This window comes from Hyperolius riggenbachi, chromosome 11 (genome assembly GCF_040937935.1).
Source record: "Hyperolius riggenbachi isolate aHypRig1 chromosome 11, aHypRig1.pri, whole genome shotgun sequence".
NCBI classification, from domain to species: domain Eukaryota; kingdom Metazoa; phylum Chordata; class Amphibia; order Anura; family Hyperoliidae; genus Hyperolius; species Hyperolius riggenbachi.
Genome location: NC_090656.1, coordinates 177126618 through 177143375, shown reverse-complemented (window position 1 = coordinate 177143375; position 16758 = coordinate 177126618). Strand labels below are relative to the sequence as shown.

The following is a 16758-nucleotide window of genomic DNA, read 5'->3' as shown; positions in this document are numbered from 1 at the left end:
GGGGTATCAGCTACTGATTGGGAAAAAGTTCAATTCTTGGTTGGAGTTTCTCTTTAAAGGGACTCCGAGCAGTGCAGAAACTATGGAAAGATGCACATCATTTTAAAGCTCTCTTTCTCCTCTTTCCAATGATATATAAACCGCCACCCTACGCCTTTTAGTTTTCGCTATTTTCGCGATTTCGCGATTTCGATCGCGAAAATAAAGAAAACTAAAAGGCGTAGGGCAACGATTTAGGTGTCGTCAGAAAGAGGAGAAAGAAAGCTTTAAAATGATATCCATCTTTCCATAGTTATATTGTATTACACAGGGCGACTTTTTGTCAAAGTCAACAGCTGCATTCAGCAGAATGGAGCTGCTGACACTGGGGAAAGTGTCGTCCTGTGTAATACAATATAACTATGGCTTGATGGATATCATTTTAAAGCTCTCTTTCTCCTCTTTCTGACGACACCTAAATCGTTGCCCTACACCTTTAAGTTTTCTCTATTTTCGCGATCGAAATCGCGGCCGCGGCAATTTCAATCGCGAAAATAGCAAAAACTAAAAGACGTAGGGTGGTGGTTTATATATCATTGGAAAGAGGAGAAAGAGAGCTTTAAAATGATGTGCATCTTTCCATAGTTTCTGCACTGCTCGGAGTCCCTTTAACTGGGGAAATTGTATTACTATACATTTCCTTTAAATGCAGTAGAAGCTGTCCAGCCTTCAATTCCCCCAGTGCTTCTCCTTCTGCCCACAGTGAAAATTGTATGGCTGTGCCAGATCAATGATCTTACATAGTTTGGTTGAGAAAAACAAAAGTTTGCTTTCTTAAAACAGACAGAATTTGCGATAATTCAGGTTGGAGTGAGCTTGAGATGTCTCCCAGTGCATCACTGCTGAATATATGCATATTAACCATTGTTAATTTGGTTGAGAAATGACATTGTCCATCAAGTTCAGCCAGGAATATGTCATGAATTAATCCTTCAGATTTGTTGGGATCATTTGATTACTGGAAGATTAGATCAATGTGATCCACAAAAAGATTCTATGGCCACCATTTATATTGCTCATTTCATATTGCTTGTAATTGTAACTGGCACTGTCAGTGTGCTTACTGCATCTCCTGTGGACTAGAGTGGAGTGGTGAGGTCTTTCTGCCCATACTCTGCAGTTTTTGCTGCCAATTAGAAAGTTCAAAAGTCACATGAAGCTAGCACATTTCTTAGCTGACTTGTGTTTCAAATATAATTTTAGTGAACTAGCAAGCTTTATTTGCTATGGAGGACCTCTTTGAATTCAGATTAGTTTTGATACAAGTGTTGTAGTGTGAGGATGAAGCTTGTGATAATGAAGATACCTTTGGATCCCTTTACAGGGCCGTGTCTTGAGGGGGACTTACAAGTTCCATGCCATCATCACCACGTTTGAGATGATCTTGGGAGGCTGCCCGGAGCTCAATGCTATTGAATGGAGATGTGTTATCATTGACGAAGCCCACAGGCTAAAGAACAAGAACTGCAAACTGCTGGAGGGTCTGAAACTCATGATTCTGGTGAGTGCACTTCTGGCCTTCAGGCAAGTTCCCAAAAATCTGTTTCCTATATTCCCAGACAGTTAATCGGGTGACTGTTTGGGATTCTTTTCTTATCTTAGTTTATTTCTAAAAGTGTTTATATTATTTGTTACCTTGTATATAGTGTTACCATATGACCTCTTACTTAACAGAGTACCTAAAACCATGGTCATGACCGTTTCCTGTCTGTGAAACTCATTACAATGTGGAGAATACCATGGGCGTGGTTATAGATAATGGCAGTTAGTGCTGTCTCTCTCTTTTCTTTTTCTTGTTTGTCTGCCAAGCTGATGGCCCGCAGGCTTATTGTGTATCAAATATGAATGAATTACATGGCAAATATGAATATTTCTTGATCTCTTTATCTATTTTTTTAACTTCACACTTTGCAGTGTATTCATTCATTTTTTCCTCCTTTTAAAATTTTTTGGGGTGAAGATCCTCTTTAACTTGTTGCCGAGCTCTGCTCCATCATCAGTCTCCCAGCGGCAATCGCTGCTAGGAGACTGTTACGACAGGGTAACCGCTGTCTATTTACATTGTACAACCTGGCAGCCATTTTAGGGTCTGCCTGGAGTCTGTAGGGGAGGGCTGTGCTGCTGATTGAGGGTCAGCTAGATAGTAGTTCTGTGTTATCCAGTGCGGTGTAGTTGCTACTATATGTTTTCTGCTTCTTGTAGTTCACCAACTAGGGACCCAAAAGGTCTTTTTGAGGACTGATCCTGCTGTAGTTTTGTTGTTGTTTGTGGTGAGTAGTTACAGTACACCACCCGTGTAGTATAGTGTATTGTGTAGCTGCGTCACTGTTACAGCCCGTCACTGTGCCATAATAACGTGATTAACACACTGTACTTATTACATATTTGTCACCTAACATTGTCACACAAAGCATTTACATAACACCATTGGCTTTTTGCGACTGTACTTAAAAAATATTGTCACCTCACAAGGCATTCCCACACAGTGCTTCACATCCTTGTTGTTTGTAGTGCAGTGTTTGGCTCACACTGCAATTTTTCACATTTACACATTTAAAAAATCCGCTGCATAAAATGTGTTCTTTGGGGGGAAAATGTTGTCATTGACTGCCCTCTGCCACGCCACTGACCATGGTTTTGGACAGTTTTGGCACCTTTTTAAAAGAAATTGTTGCTGCAAATATGCCCTGAAGGTTTCCAAAGTTCACCTGCCATTAGCACAATGGGGTCTGTTCACAAATGTTCACCCATCACTACTTCTGAGTCATCTTGTGGATGGAGATAAGATGTTGTTTTTCAAGCAGGCTCAAACTGAATTAGACATAGAAGACCACGTATTCCTCCACTACCATGCTGCTGCACACCGAGTAATCCAACCCCCCCAATTGTGATTGTGCAGCAAATTTTTGCAATTGCTACTATAGTGCTAATGTGAATGCTCCTTTAGGGATACACTGCACTAGAGATTTGCCAATACTGGGCAATCTTTTGTGGATCATTGGCAATTGTTTCTTGGATCAAAACAGGACTGCGATATACGTGTGAATGGCGCTGCTGTTTTTCCACTAGTGCAATTCACAGGAATAGAAGCTCTGTAAAATATTATGGCAATTGTGCCACAATGCGATTTTCGCAAGCGAGAAATAGCTCTGACAATGCCCCAATACATTGAAAATTAATCAGCATATTTTATAAATTCCAAGAAATCTTGAAGAGTATCTATAACGGCATACAGTAGAATACTCCTACTACATGGAGGTGGCACAATTTGTAAGTGCTTAGCCAATAATAATTGAAAGTGTGTACCAGACGTTGGGGTCCGCACACATTTTGATTGACTAATTTTACCTCTCCAGCAGCCAATAATGAGAAAACTGCTCTCCTTAACAGTTTATGACCAGGGGACTCCTACTATAAAATATGGGTTTCTCCATGCTAGGAGATGTTTGTTTCACTTCCCAAATCCTAAAAAGAGGAACCCCCTTTCCCCAGAAAATGTGTTGGTTGAGCGTCTGATCCAGTCATTTCCCTGCACTGACTACACTGGTAGATTGTGTTTCCTGATATTGTACCTATCACCGTGTACCTGTTTGCTGGAAGTGAATGTGTGCGAGTATGACCAGTGTAAGGGTCCATTCACACTAGGCCGATTAGCGTCCGTTTACTGCTAACCACAGACAATCGCTAGCACTTTTAAAAGCACTAGTTATATGGCAGTAATCTCACTGCCACGATTGCAGGGGATTCACGGTAAACACAAGCTCAGGACATGCAGTGCTTTTTTGCAATTTTTGAGCGATTGCAATTTTAATAAAGTGCTAATCGCAATCGCTCAAAAATTGTGAAAATGTAGTTGAAATGTTTTACCGCAAAAATCCCCAATGTAAATGGGCCCTAAGGATGCAGCTACAGCAGTAGTGGAGAGATTCAATCTCTTTGCACCAGGACCCCAAAAGTGTAAGGCTTGGTTCACACTGCAATCAAAAATTGATCTAGTAAAAACTGGTCCATCATATGAATCAGATTTTACATTGGGCAGCAGTTTTTCATCGGAAAGTTCTGTTCCGTCATCCATTACCACCCACTCAGGATACCTGCGACGCATGCAACGTCAATCTGGTATTTTTGCAGACTCCCTATATTTGTGCAGCACTGTGGAGTCGGTACAAAAATCCACCGACTCCTCAGTTTAGGATTCCACCGACTCCGACTCCTCTAATTTGCATATTACAATCTTGTTGAATGAAAGTATGTAACATGAAATTCGTATCTTAACTGCCAACGCTTAGGAATTTTAAAAGAAAACTGAAGTGAGAAGGATATGGAGACTGCCATATTTATTCCCTTTAGGTAAGAGTACTTGTAAAAGGTACAGGCCGGAACAAAGAACATCTATCAGGCCCTAGGCAATGTAACTGTGGGTACATGTAAGAATGATGTGCAGGTACTGTGCAGGGGAATGAGGAGATTCTTCCTCTATTACACATTATTCATGTACAATCTGAACATGGATCAGGCCCTAGGCATGGTAACTGTGGGTACATGTAAGAGTGGTGTGCAGGTACTCTGCAGGGGAATGAGGAGATTCTTCCTCTATTACACATTCTTCATGCACAATCTGAACCAGGTTTATGGGCGATAGACAACACCTCTGTGTTCAATGTGCACAACATTCTCCGTGGATTCCCTGCAGCTCTGTGGGGAGTGCATATGTAGAGTATAGTACTACTGTGTAACAAAGTAAACCTGAGACAGATGAAATTAAAGTTTTATACATACCTGTGGCTTCCTCCAGCTCCCTTCAGCCAAATCAGTCCCTCGCTGTCCTACGCCGCCTGGATCTTCTGCTATGAGTCCAGGTACTTGAGCCAGTCTGGCATAGTGCGCATGCACACACTCCGCCGCTGGGAGCGTACTAGACCTGCGCAGCACTGTTGCGCAGGTGCAGAATGTTCCTGGCTGTGGAAGCGGCATGCGGCCAGACTGCGCTGACTGGCTGAATTCCTGGGACTCATAGCAGAAGATCCAGGTGGTGGAGGTGGACAGCGAGGGACTGATTAGCCTGAAGGGGGCTGGAAGAAGCCCCAGGTATGTATAAAAAAAAATTTATTTTCATCCGTCTCAGGTACCATTTAATTCGTAGTCACCAAACCAAATTTTAACAACATATCAAATTATTTGATTTCATGAACAAAGAGAGTGCATACATTTGCATAAATCAGAATCAACACAGAATTCTTTCCATCTCTTTGACCATCTCTGTTAGTGACACGGCTACACATCAGGCTTTATTCTTACAGCATAGATGTTATTTAGTATATATGTTACGGCCAAAACCAGAACGTTTCTAGAACTGGCCGATTTGACGTCGGCCAAAGTCCAAAATGCTGGGAATTTCTGACATTGGCCGGCCAGTTCTAGAAACGGCCAAGGTCAGTTGGCCAAAGCCCAAAACGCACAAATCCCAGAACATCCCTGGTCCTGTCCGGTCACCATGAATGGCACTGGGAACTTCCTCTCTGCTCTGAAATACACACAACAGCATAATAAAAGCATTTCTTAGTTACAGCTGATGCAAATCCTGCAATCAATCTGCAGTGTGTCTACATCCTGCTTTCTTGGGAGCAGACATATTGTTAACATCCTGTGCTTTTAAATTAGCTGCTCTGCTGTGGCAGTCAGGTGACACAGGGAGAGCTCAAATTACAGTGGTGATTAGTTACAGATGAGGGGGGATGCATGGCTGGGGGGTGCTTTGCATGGTGGGGGGGGGGGGGGTCTTTGCTGGGGGGCTGTGCACGGCTGTGGGTGCTTTGGTGTGCAGTTTTCATGGTCGGGGGGGGGGGGGACTTTGCATGGCTGGGGGGTCTTTGCTGTGCACTTTGCGTGGTGGGGGCGCCTTTGCATGGCTGGGGGTGGGGGGGTCTTTGCAGGGTGCGTTGCATGGCTGGGGGTGCTTTTCTGTGCACTTTGCATGGTCTGGGGAGGGGGGGGGTTGGTTTGCATGGCTGGGGTCAGGGGGGGGGGGGCTTTGCTGGGTGCTTTGCTGTGCACTTTGCATGGTGGGTGGGGGGTGGCTTTGCATGGCTGGGGGGTCTTTGCTGAGTGATATGCATGGTGGGGGTGGGCTTTGCATGGCTGGGGGGGTTCTTTGCTGGGTGATATGCATGGTGGGTGGAGGGGCGGCTTTGCATGGCTGGGGGTAGGCTTTGCTGGGTGCCTTTTAAGCTGGGGGTGCTTTGCTGGGCTGGGGGAGCTTTTCTGGAGGCTATATTCAGACCTCCGATCAGGGCGACCAGAGAGGTGGAGAGAAGCAGAGCAGCTCACACGAGACCTGCCCGGACCCGTACATTTCAATGCGGAAGTGTTCAATGATGTCACTTCTTCATTGAAGTGTATGCTTCCTGCGGGTCGCGTGTGAGCTGCTCTGCGCCTCTCTGCTTCCCCGGTCCGGTCGCCCTGATCTGAGGTCTATAACTGCAGGAACGGTGAGCGCCGGCGGAGGGGAGAGGAGAGCAGCTGGCGGGGGAGCGGTGCGGGAAACTTCGTGAGTTGGCCGGCCACTGTAAGTCACAACGCGTTCTGGCCAGCCAAAGTCCGAAATTCATGGCCGTTCTGTATATTTGCCGGATCAGCCGGCCACTTCGCGTTGTGGCCGGCCAGACCCCGAAGTGGCCAGACTTCGGGTTCTGGCCGTAACTTATATAAGAGATTCCTGTGTACACATCATATATACAGTCACAATCAGATATGTATATCTGACTTTAAAAATACAGAGACTGCTTCATTGAAGCAGCACAAGTAACTAATTTTGATTGGTTTATTTCATTTTTGTGGACTAACCACAGCTATTACTGTATGTATAAATATATTTATTCTATGAAATAGAACATTTTATCATATTTTCTATTTTAATTACAGTTTAAATTTATTAGGAGTCGGAGTCTGTGCATTTTTTCCCGACTCCGACTCCAGACACCCAAAATTCCTCCGACTCCACAGCCCTGTATTTGTGTTCACGTTTGGTGGAACGGGTCGAACGGCTTCACTTCAGACTATTGATTAATAGGATCCATTTGCATCTATTTATTATTATTATTAATTATTAGCTAATTGGGACATTTTTTTTTAGGTCAGTGTGAACCGAGCCTTGTGCAGAGAACTCACACACACCTTCTCTCTCACAGCCAGCCTTAGACAATAATATAGACCATCTTAAATTCCTATGCGATTTTATTAGATAAATAAATATTACAGAGCTATGGTCTCCAGTTCAACTCTCTTCTCTGACCCTCTTGGAAAGCTGAATTCTCCCTCTAACTGGCTACTGGCCACTCTTCAGCCAGCAGGTTCTGGCTCCTCCTCTTTCTCCTGGTTACCTCAGACCATGGTGTAGAGTTCTTTCTTCTCTCACATGGTGTTGCCTGGAGAATGATTTGGGGGTGCTTCTTCTCACAAGGGTTTATCCTAATTGATGATTTGTGCACCTTCTTATGATATTCTCCAGATAATAATATAGGATCTCTCCTCTCACAAGGGGCTGCCTCTGGAGATAGTGTGGGCTTTCTCTTTCTACAAGGTATTGCCCCAGATAATGATGGGGGTGCCTCTCCTTACAGTGGCCTGTCTCTGGCAATGGTGTGGGCTCCACAGGAATACATAGGAATGCCTGAAAACCTGCTCCAGGCAACTCTCTCCCATCCTCTCCGCCATTTTCGCTAAATCACTAAGTGAAGGAATAGTCCCCAGTTGCTTCAAGAGGTCGACCATCAAACCTGTCCCTAAGAAACAGGGAGTCTCTGACCTGAACAACTACAGGCCGGTAGCCCTTACGTCCATCATAATGAAAACTCTAGAGCGAGTGGTCCTAGCCAACCTCAAGATCTCCACCTTGCCCCTTCTGGACCCCCACCAGTTCGCGTACAGGGCAAACAGAACCACTGATGACGCTATAAACATCTGCCTGGAGTCCATTTATAACCACCTTGACAGACCGGACACGTATGCCAGAATACTACTCCTGGACTTTAGCTCCGCATTTAACACTATTTGTCCACGCATCCTACAAGAAGGACTAGCCACACTTGGTGTTCACCCAAGCCTACGCCTCTGGATCACAGACTTTCTCACCAACAGGACCCAAACCGTCAGGCTGGGTGATATCTACTCACTAACCATGACCACGAACACAGGTGCCCCTCAAGGCTGCGTCTTGTCTCCTCTGCTGTTCTCCCTCTACACAAACAGTTGCAGATCCAAGGCAGACTCAGTCAAGGTCATCAAGTTCGCCGACGACACCACCATCGTCGGTCTCGTCACCAAGGACAACATCCAGGAGTACTGTCAGCAGGTGGAAAGAATCTCCAAATGGTGCAAGGAGAACAAGCTAGTGCTCAACACCACAAAAACTGTAGAGCTAATCATTGACTTCAGGAAATCCACTCCCACCCCACCACCAATTCACATTGACGGTTCAGAAGTGGCTAGAGTGCCTTGTGCCCGTCTCCTGGGCACTACCATCTCCAGTGACCTTAGCTGGAAACCTAACATAACTGCCATCCAAAGGAAAGCCCAGCAAAGAGTCTACTTCCTTCGTCAGCTAAGGAAGTTCGGCATGGCCCCAGAGATTCTGATCAGCTTCTACTCCGCCACCATTGAATCGATCGTGTGCTCTTCCATCCTGGTTTGGTACACCGGCGACACCGCCAGCGACAGGCTCACACTTCAGAGGGTCATCAGGGCAGCGGAGAGGGTTATAGGAAGACCTCTCCCTTCACTCGACCTCCTACACAGGAGAAGGCTGAGATCGAGGGCGCTGAGGATGGCTAACGATCCTGCTCACCCGGGCCATCGCTACTTCTGCCAGCTCCCACTAGGACGGAGACTTCGGGCCATCTCCACAAGGACTGCCAGACACAGGAACTCTTTCTTCCCCTCGGCCGTCAGCCTCCTTAACTCTCTCCACATACTCCCATCAGCACAAAAATCAAATCAAATTGACACAAAAACTAATTGACGAAAGGCCATTCTTGAACGTTTTTCAGTACTGTTACGGGTGACGCCAAATTGCTGCTAATATAATGTAACGAAAATGTTAAGTGCTATATAATGTAAATGTAATTGCTTGTCCTCTGTGTATGTAAGTGTAGTGTTAACTCTGTTCTGCTGCTCTATGCTACCTATCGTTGTCTCTTCCTGAGCTATATGTACTGTGCCAAAACCAATTCCGGGCACGACCCAGTCATGCTTGGCAAATAAAGTATTCCTGATTCCTGATAGGTAGTTTGGTTAAAAAAGACATCTGTCCATCAATTCAACAAAAATAATTGGTACAACACTGGCTTGCACCCTCCCATATCCCAGTTGATCCAGAGGAAGGCGAAAAACCCTTACAAGGCTACTGCCAATTTGCCTGAAAAGGGAAAAAATTCCTTCCCGACTCCAAATGTGGCAATCAGATAAAATCCCTGGATCAACACTGTTGGGAATTACCTAGCAATTATAGCAAAATATGCCCTTGAAGTGCAAGGAAAGCATCCAAGCCCCCTTTAAAATGCTGGAATAGAATTAACCAGAACTACTTCCTGTGGTAAAATATTCCTTAACCTCCCAAGGGGTTACCCTACAAAGTGACTAGGGCTCGTCCCTCTCACTATCCACTATGCTCTGTAGGTTACTCTAAATAATTATATAGTTAGGCTAGAAAAAAAAAGTCAATTAAACACACGCACCACCACACACACAGATACGCGCACACACACCACCCACATACATGCCCCCCCTACCCCCACATGCACCCCCCCCACCACCACCACCACCACCACACACACACACACACACACACACACACACACACACACACACACACACACACACACACACACACACCACTCCCACACACACAGAAACACGAGCCCCTTCCCAACACAAACACACACACACACACAACCACCACACACACCACCCCCAGCACCCTCATAAAGCAAATTATGCTATAAAAGTGAAGTAGACCTCCACATTCCCACTGCCATATAAGTTACATTAATCCTCTGGGGCATGGTGACTGGAATATTTTTATAGTACAATTTTGCTCTAACGCAGTCTGCTGGTCACCGTAAGGTACCAACAATACTGCCACAATCCCTCCTTGCACATGTTATGCAAGAGGACCTTGGTTTTTCCAAATATTGAGCCAAGTTCTACTATTAAACAGTCCAGTAGCAGAGCTTTAGCTGCCAGTAGAGGCTCTGCACTGGAAAGGCTAATGGCAGTATTAACAAAGGAAAAAGGGTAGTCTGTCTTGTGTAGCATGGCATCTACCACTAAATGAGCCAGCTATGGAGCCATGACCACCACTCCCCCAGACTCCATGATGTGTTGTTTGAGCTCCTCCTTCCACTATCCCATGCTGCTCAACCAACACAGTCTATAAAGCATTACTATACTATAAAAGTGAAGTAAACCTCTACATCCCCACTGCCATAAATGTTAAAATTACATTTACCCCCCCGGGGGCAGCATAATTGGGTTATCTTTATAGTATGGTTCTGCTTTAAAACAGTCTGCCAGTCACTGCAAGTGACCAACAATACTGCCACAATCCCTCCTTGCACATGTTATGCAAGAGGACCTTGGTTTTTCCAAATATTGAGCCAAGTTCTACTATTAAACAGTCCAGTAGCAGAGCTTTAGCTGCCAGTAGAGGCTCTGCACTGGAAAGGCTAATGGCAGTATTAACAAAGGAAAAAGGGTAGTCTGTCTTGTGTAGCATGGCATCTACCACTAAATGAGCCAGCTATGGAGCCATGACCACCACTCCCCCAGACTCCATGATGTGTTGTTTGAGCTCCTCCTTCCACTATCCCATGCTGCTCAACCAACACAGTCTATAAAGCATTACTATACTATAAAAGTGAAGTAAACCTCCACATCCCCACTGCCATAAATGTTAAAATTACATTTACCCCCCCCCCGGGGGCAGCATAATTGGGTTATCTTTATAGTATGGTTCTGCTTTAAAACAGTCTGCCAGCCACTGCAAGTGACCAACAATACTGCCACAATCCCTCCTGGCACATGCTATGCAAGAGGACCTTGGTTTTTCCAGACATTGAGCTAAGTTCTGCTATTAAACAGTCCCGTAGCAGAGCTTCAGCAGTCAGTAGAGGCTCTGTATTGGACTGGTTAATGGCAGGTGTACAAGCAGCTCCATGTCAGGAAAAAGGGAAGTCTATCTTGTGTAGCAAGCACAGACTAGAGAGTGTGACACTGACCTGACCATTTATAAGACAAACGCACACAGGATGCAGATATCAGAATGATACTTCATGTGTTGTGAATACCTCAGAATATGCCTCTGCATGTGCTTTACTTCGCCAACTCACTACACTTCTGGCTTGTTGGGTTCCTGCAGCCTCCTGCTCAGTAGGACACCTCAGAAGCCAGTAGGAAAACGCACTATTGGACAGGAGGACAGTAGATGGGGCTGAACCCAGCATTGTATATGTACAATGAGTTAGAGAAGCTGGGTACATACAGACCAGGGAATGTAATCCTGTAGGGGACTTGCAAATTCATCTCTCCCCTCCATGTCCAGATCGCAAAAAAAAGCAGCTGCTCGAAGCCTGTCTCACTTTTCCTGGTTCCAAGACCATCTTGCAGCCAGAGCCTCTGTGTTCGGCTCTTCAGTTAGCCCTGTACTGCTGTGTACACAGGTCACGACTTAGACGTCCTCAGGTCAGGACCCGGATATTTGTCAGTGCAGGGCTGAGTGCAGAGCTGTGCACAGAGGCTCCGGCTGGAAAACCGTCGCTGGAACAAGGAGAGTTTGATCTAGGCTTCTTGTAGCTGTTTCTTATGTGCATGAAGGGCATCTGGGCATGGAAGGGACTTCCTGGTTAAGGGGGCATGTCTTTCTATCCTTACTGGGGGGACATCACTGGAGGGACATCTGGGCAACTGTGGGGGGTGGGCAATAATAGGGAAACATTTGGTGATCCTAGAGGGGAGAACCTTATACTGGGGGCACATCTGACTATAATGAAGGGAGGTGCTAATCCTGGGGGCACATCTGGCTAAAATGGGGGGGGGCTAATCCTGGGAACACATCTGGCTACAGTTGGCTATAATGGTGGATGCTAATCCACACATCTATCTTTACTGGGTGGCAGGCAAATACATTGTACTCATCTGCCTATACTGGGGGGGCTGATGCTGGGGACACATATTGCTATATATATTTGGGGGGGGGGAGGGGGCACCTAATACTGGTGGCATGTCTAGATGCCTATAGGGGGGCTAATACAGGGGGCACATATAGCTACCTACGGCTGTAATAATTTACATAGACCAAATACTCTGCTTACCTTGCTGCCGTCGCTGTCCTCTGGTCTTGTGAGACGACTCCACCCATAGTCGCACATGGGGAGCACCAAAAGGTCCTGGTGTGTGTAAGTGTGTGTATTTATTTATTAGTAAATGTGTAAAAGTAACTGTAGAAATTGGCAAAAGGCTTTCCTAGATACGAGCTGTCCACCTCTCTCCCTCTGGCTCCTCTCTAGAAATCCACCAACTGTCACAAGTGGCAGTTATATATTTCCTGTGCGCATGCCACTGCCTAGCTCATGCCTGTACACAGATAGATGCAGGGCCGGGCCGAGGCATAGGCTGGAGAGGCTCCAGCCTCAGGGCGCAGTGTAGGAGGGGGCGCACAATTCATTCAGCTATCATTCCTAATTGTGTATGAAGCAGAAAGAAATAAGAAAAGGGGATACATAGCAGTGACTGCAAGCCAGATAACTAGATATTAAGGTGTTGGGGAGGTTGTGGGCCCTGTGGCCCTCTTAGTCTAATAGCAATCAGTGTGTGACGGCTGGGGTGGGAGGGATGGGGAGGAGCCTCTTAGTGTAATAGCAATCAGTGTGTGACGGCTGGGGTGGGAGGGAAGGGGGGGTGCACTTTGGTGTCTCAGCCTTGGGTGCTGGAGGACCTTGTCCCTGCTCTGGATAGATGGATGGATATGCAGATAGCTCAATAAATATGTATATAGACTGATGTAATCCTGTATGGGGGATAATTTAGTGGTTTATTTATAGCTGAATTTACAGTAAATGATCAAGGTAAAACATCTGATATCACCATATGCAGTAGCAGTTGTTATTTTATATTACACTGACTGTTTGAGGCTGGGAGCACACTAGGCAGTGCGGAAAACTGTTTTCTGCATTGTGCTATTTTATAGTTTTTGGGTACGTTTTTGTATGCATTTGCGATTGCATTTGCATTTTTTCATGTTTTTTAAGTGTGTTTTTTTTTTCAATATTTTCCCTTTTGAATGGAATAAAATATGGTATCAAATTTTTTAAATAGAAAACACAAATATAAAAGCAGCCCTCTGTGTCTCCCTTGAGATACATTATGTGCTTTTTACATGCATTTTTGAAAATTTTAAAATGTACATTGTAAAACAGATTGTGTTTTTTTTTTTGTTTTTTTTTTGCGGATTTCTGTGCATCAGTGATTGCCTTTTTGGTTTGATTGCGATTTGATTTTTTTTTCTGTTTTTCATGATTCAGTGGATGAAGATACAGTATCATATATATATTTTTTTATTTAAAAACAAAGTATGTAAAAATGCAGTAAGAGCCCTTTTCTGCTGCAATTATGCTGCATTTGCGCGAGCAGCAATTTCCATTAGCTGCGATTTCACCATATATCTGTCATGTACGGAGAGAATTGCGCAAGCCGGTGATTGTGTGTGGGGAATAAAACGGTGCACACTAATTGGAAATGAGCACCGGAATGAACATGTAAGTCACGGCGCTCTAGGGATTAGCAATGCGGCTGTGATCTGCTTCAAGCGGAGCGCAGCTAGTGGAAAAGGGCCCTAAACCGCACATCTTCTGTGTCTCCATTGAAATACATTATGTACATTTTACTGAAATGTGCAGCAAGTTGTGCGTTTTGAAAAACCCACAATAAAAATACAGAGTGATGCGTTTTATTTATGCAGCCCATAGACCTTCATTATGGGTATTACAAATTACAATCTTAGCTTACATTTACTTGTAGATAATGGATTTTTTTTTCTTGGCTGATTTAGTATAAACTGTAAGTAGCCATAAATAAAGGGACAGCATGGTGGTATAGTGGTTAGCACACTCTCCTCCCAGCACTGTGTCCCTGGTTCGAATCCCAGCCTGGGCACTATCTGCATGAAGTTTGTATCTTCTCACTGTGTCTGCGTCTGTGTCTCTGTTTTCCTTCCACATCTTATAAACATACAGATAAATTAATTGGCTTCCCCCTAAATAGGCCCTAGACTATGATACATACACTACTACACAATACATACATAGACCTATGACTGGTAGGGATTAGATTGTGAGCCCCTCTGAGGGACAGTTAAGTGACAAGACAATCTACTCTGTACAGCGCTGTGGAAGATGTTAGCACTATATAAATACTAAAAATAATAAATCCTAATTGGCTAATTTATCTTTGTAAACTGCCTTGACCAATCTTCATCGGAGCTTCTGCATTTCAATCTAAAGTCTTCTTGTAAACCATCCGACATTGTTAACTTAAAAAAAGAAAACAAGTTTCTCTTACATGCAGTGCTAATTAGACTTTCTAACTGGACAGAGAGAGTGTTGTGCCTGCATTACTACTATATTTAGTCCTCCGCATTACGCCTCTCACTGTTTGGCATTTAGAATTATTGGCATTTTCAGACATAAACTAGCTTGGCAGGTAATCAGAATTATGCAGAGCCAATCATTGCCTTTGGCAAAGGAATATAAGAAATTTACTGGAATGGCGTCACTATTGCTGTTTACATGCTGTAAAGTATGACACAGTACCTGCTCTGCTCTGTCTTTGGTTTCTTTCTCGTTCCATCGAGCATCATAGAGCAGTTACCAGACCTTTTCCCATGCACTTCAGTCTTTGTTGATTGGATGTTGTCATGTCTCTGTTGGTTTCAAGCTTCCCAGGTTGCCTTAGGGGCTCCAATCTGGCACGTGTGGTGTCCTAGCCAATGTCACTTTAATTGTAACTTTTGATTGGTTGTTTCACACTCCTAGTTCTGCACTGCAGATTTCTTTAGGCCACTTGATGCTGTTTAATGACTTCAGTTGATGACAGTGTTATTAGGCAGTACTTCCTTTTCTTTTGTCATCCATAGCGAGCAGGACAGGGAAATGCTGCCTGTTCAGACACTAGGATTGCTTTCTGAATCTCATGCCGGTGTAATTCTGGGTGGCATGCTGCAGTCCAATGATCACCGACTGCACATGATCACGTTCCTTTGGCTCCTGTGTTTACAAACTGTGCATGCGCCGATCTAGCAGTGCGATTGAAGAGCTGCGCTGCTGGAGCCATATATACACAGTACTAGCAGGTCTCTCGGATGGGACAGCAGCACATTGGAGGGGATCAGGAGGACTCTGAAGGAACTCCTAGACTGGGGGGGGGGGGGTGGGGAGGCTTGAGAAAGCCCCCCCCCCCCCCCCCCCCCCCCCCCCCCACACACACACACACACACTTTAGGTGCACTTTGAGGGGTGTGAATGGGTCAGTGAAGAGAAGAGACTGCCTCTGTCTGAAAATTTGACTTTTGCCAAAAGTCAGATTTTTGAAGGAGTGATTATGGGGAGCATGGGGGAGATGAGGAGAGAAATGGGCAAGGCACACAGGTATGTGGATTAAGCATAATCCTACCTATGTGTTTACCATAAATAGCATTGCCTCAAGTCAGTTGTGTGTTTAGTGTTGCTCAGAATGAACCTCTGCTTTATTCTACCGAGCTGATGTGATCCCCAGATGGACTGTGGTTAGGCCGAAGCTGCTCTGGCTTTATTGAATGTGCTATTGATGTTCTTAGTGGTACCTTTGTCTCCACTTATAAATCTGCTCACGTAGCAGGACAGCTGTAGTTTCTTTATTTTGATGCTCGGGGTAGATGATTACTTCATTGATGCTCTCTAGCTGTTTTTAGATGTTTTCTTTGTCTCTAGCGGAGGCAGTATAATTTAGCACATAATGTATACTTCTGTTCCAGGCTCTACATTTAAGTTTTGCTGTTATCAGGTCACAAATTGGTAAGACTTATCTAAGTAATTTTCCAAACAGGAATGCGACCCTTGCTGTGCGAGCATTATTTTCTGCTCATGTCCTGAATATAAATATGGCAGAGATGTCCCATTCCAACTTTTTTCACGGAGGACCACAATCTCAATATTCTGTCTATGCCTTTTTGCAGCTGCCCAGTCAGGTTTTGTAAATTTGCATGGTTTCTGAATTGCAGATATTATGACACGTCTGACTATACTGGTATCATTCCCAGAAACCTTTCCAGTGCACCCAGGCAGTCACCACTAATGGTGGCCATATTGCCCCCCATTGTGGCAGACCAATCCATCCCTCTGAGATCTGAATCGGACAAGACAAGGAACTAATCTCTGTTTGATACAGTGCAACACTATAGGCCATTGTTCTACGGCCACTCCTCTGTTTTCCAGGATATGTTGAGATTTTCCATCCGGTCTGATGCGGTCAGCCTGTTGTGCTATAGATACCCAGCAGATTTGATCTGTGTAATTTAATTTTCAGGAATTGACAGGGAAAATCGATGTACGGATGACCCACTTTAACCTTTACTATATACTGGTCTTCAGGATACAAATCTAAAGTACTGACTCCTCCTTTACACAAACCAAG

The 16758-nt window shown here is 44.8% G+C and overlaps 1 protein-coding gene across 1 annotated transcript in view; it reads left to right on the top strand.

Moving 5' to 3' along the window:
• CHD9 (chromodomain helicase DNA binding protein 9) overlaps positions 1-16758 on the top strand; it is a 246922-nt gene that overhangs the window by 143458 nt on the left and 86706 nt on the right. The window contains 1 exon segment of the mRNA XM_068259704.1: positions 1364-1540. Coding sequence (XP_068115805.1) covers positions 1364-1540 — 177 coding nt within the window.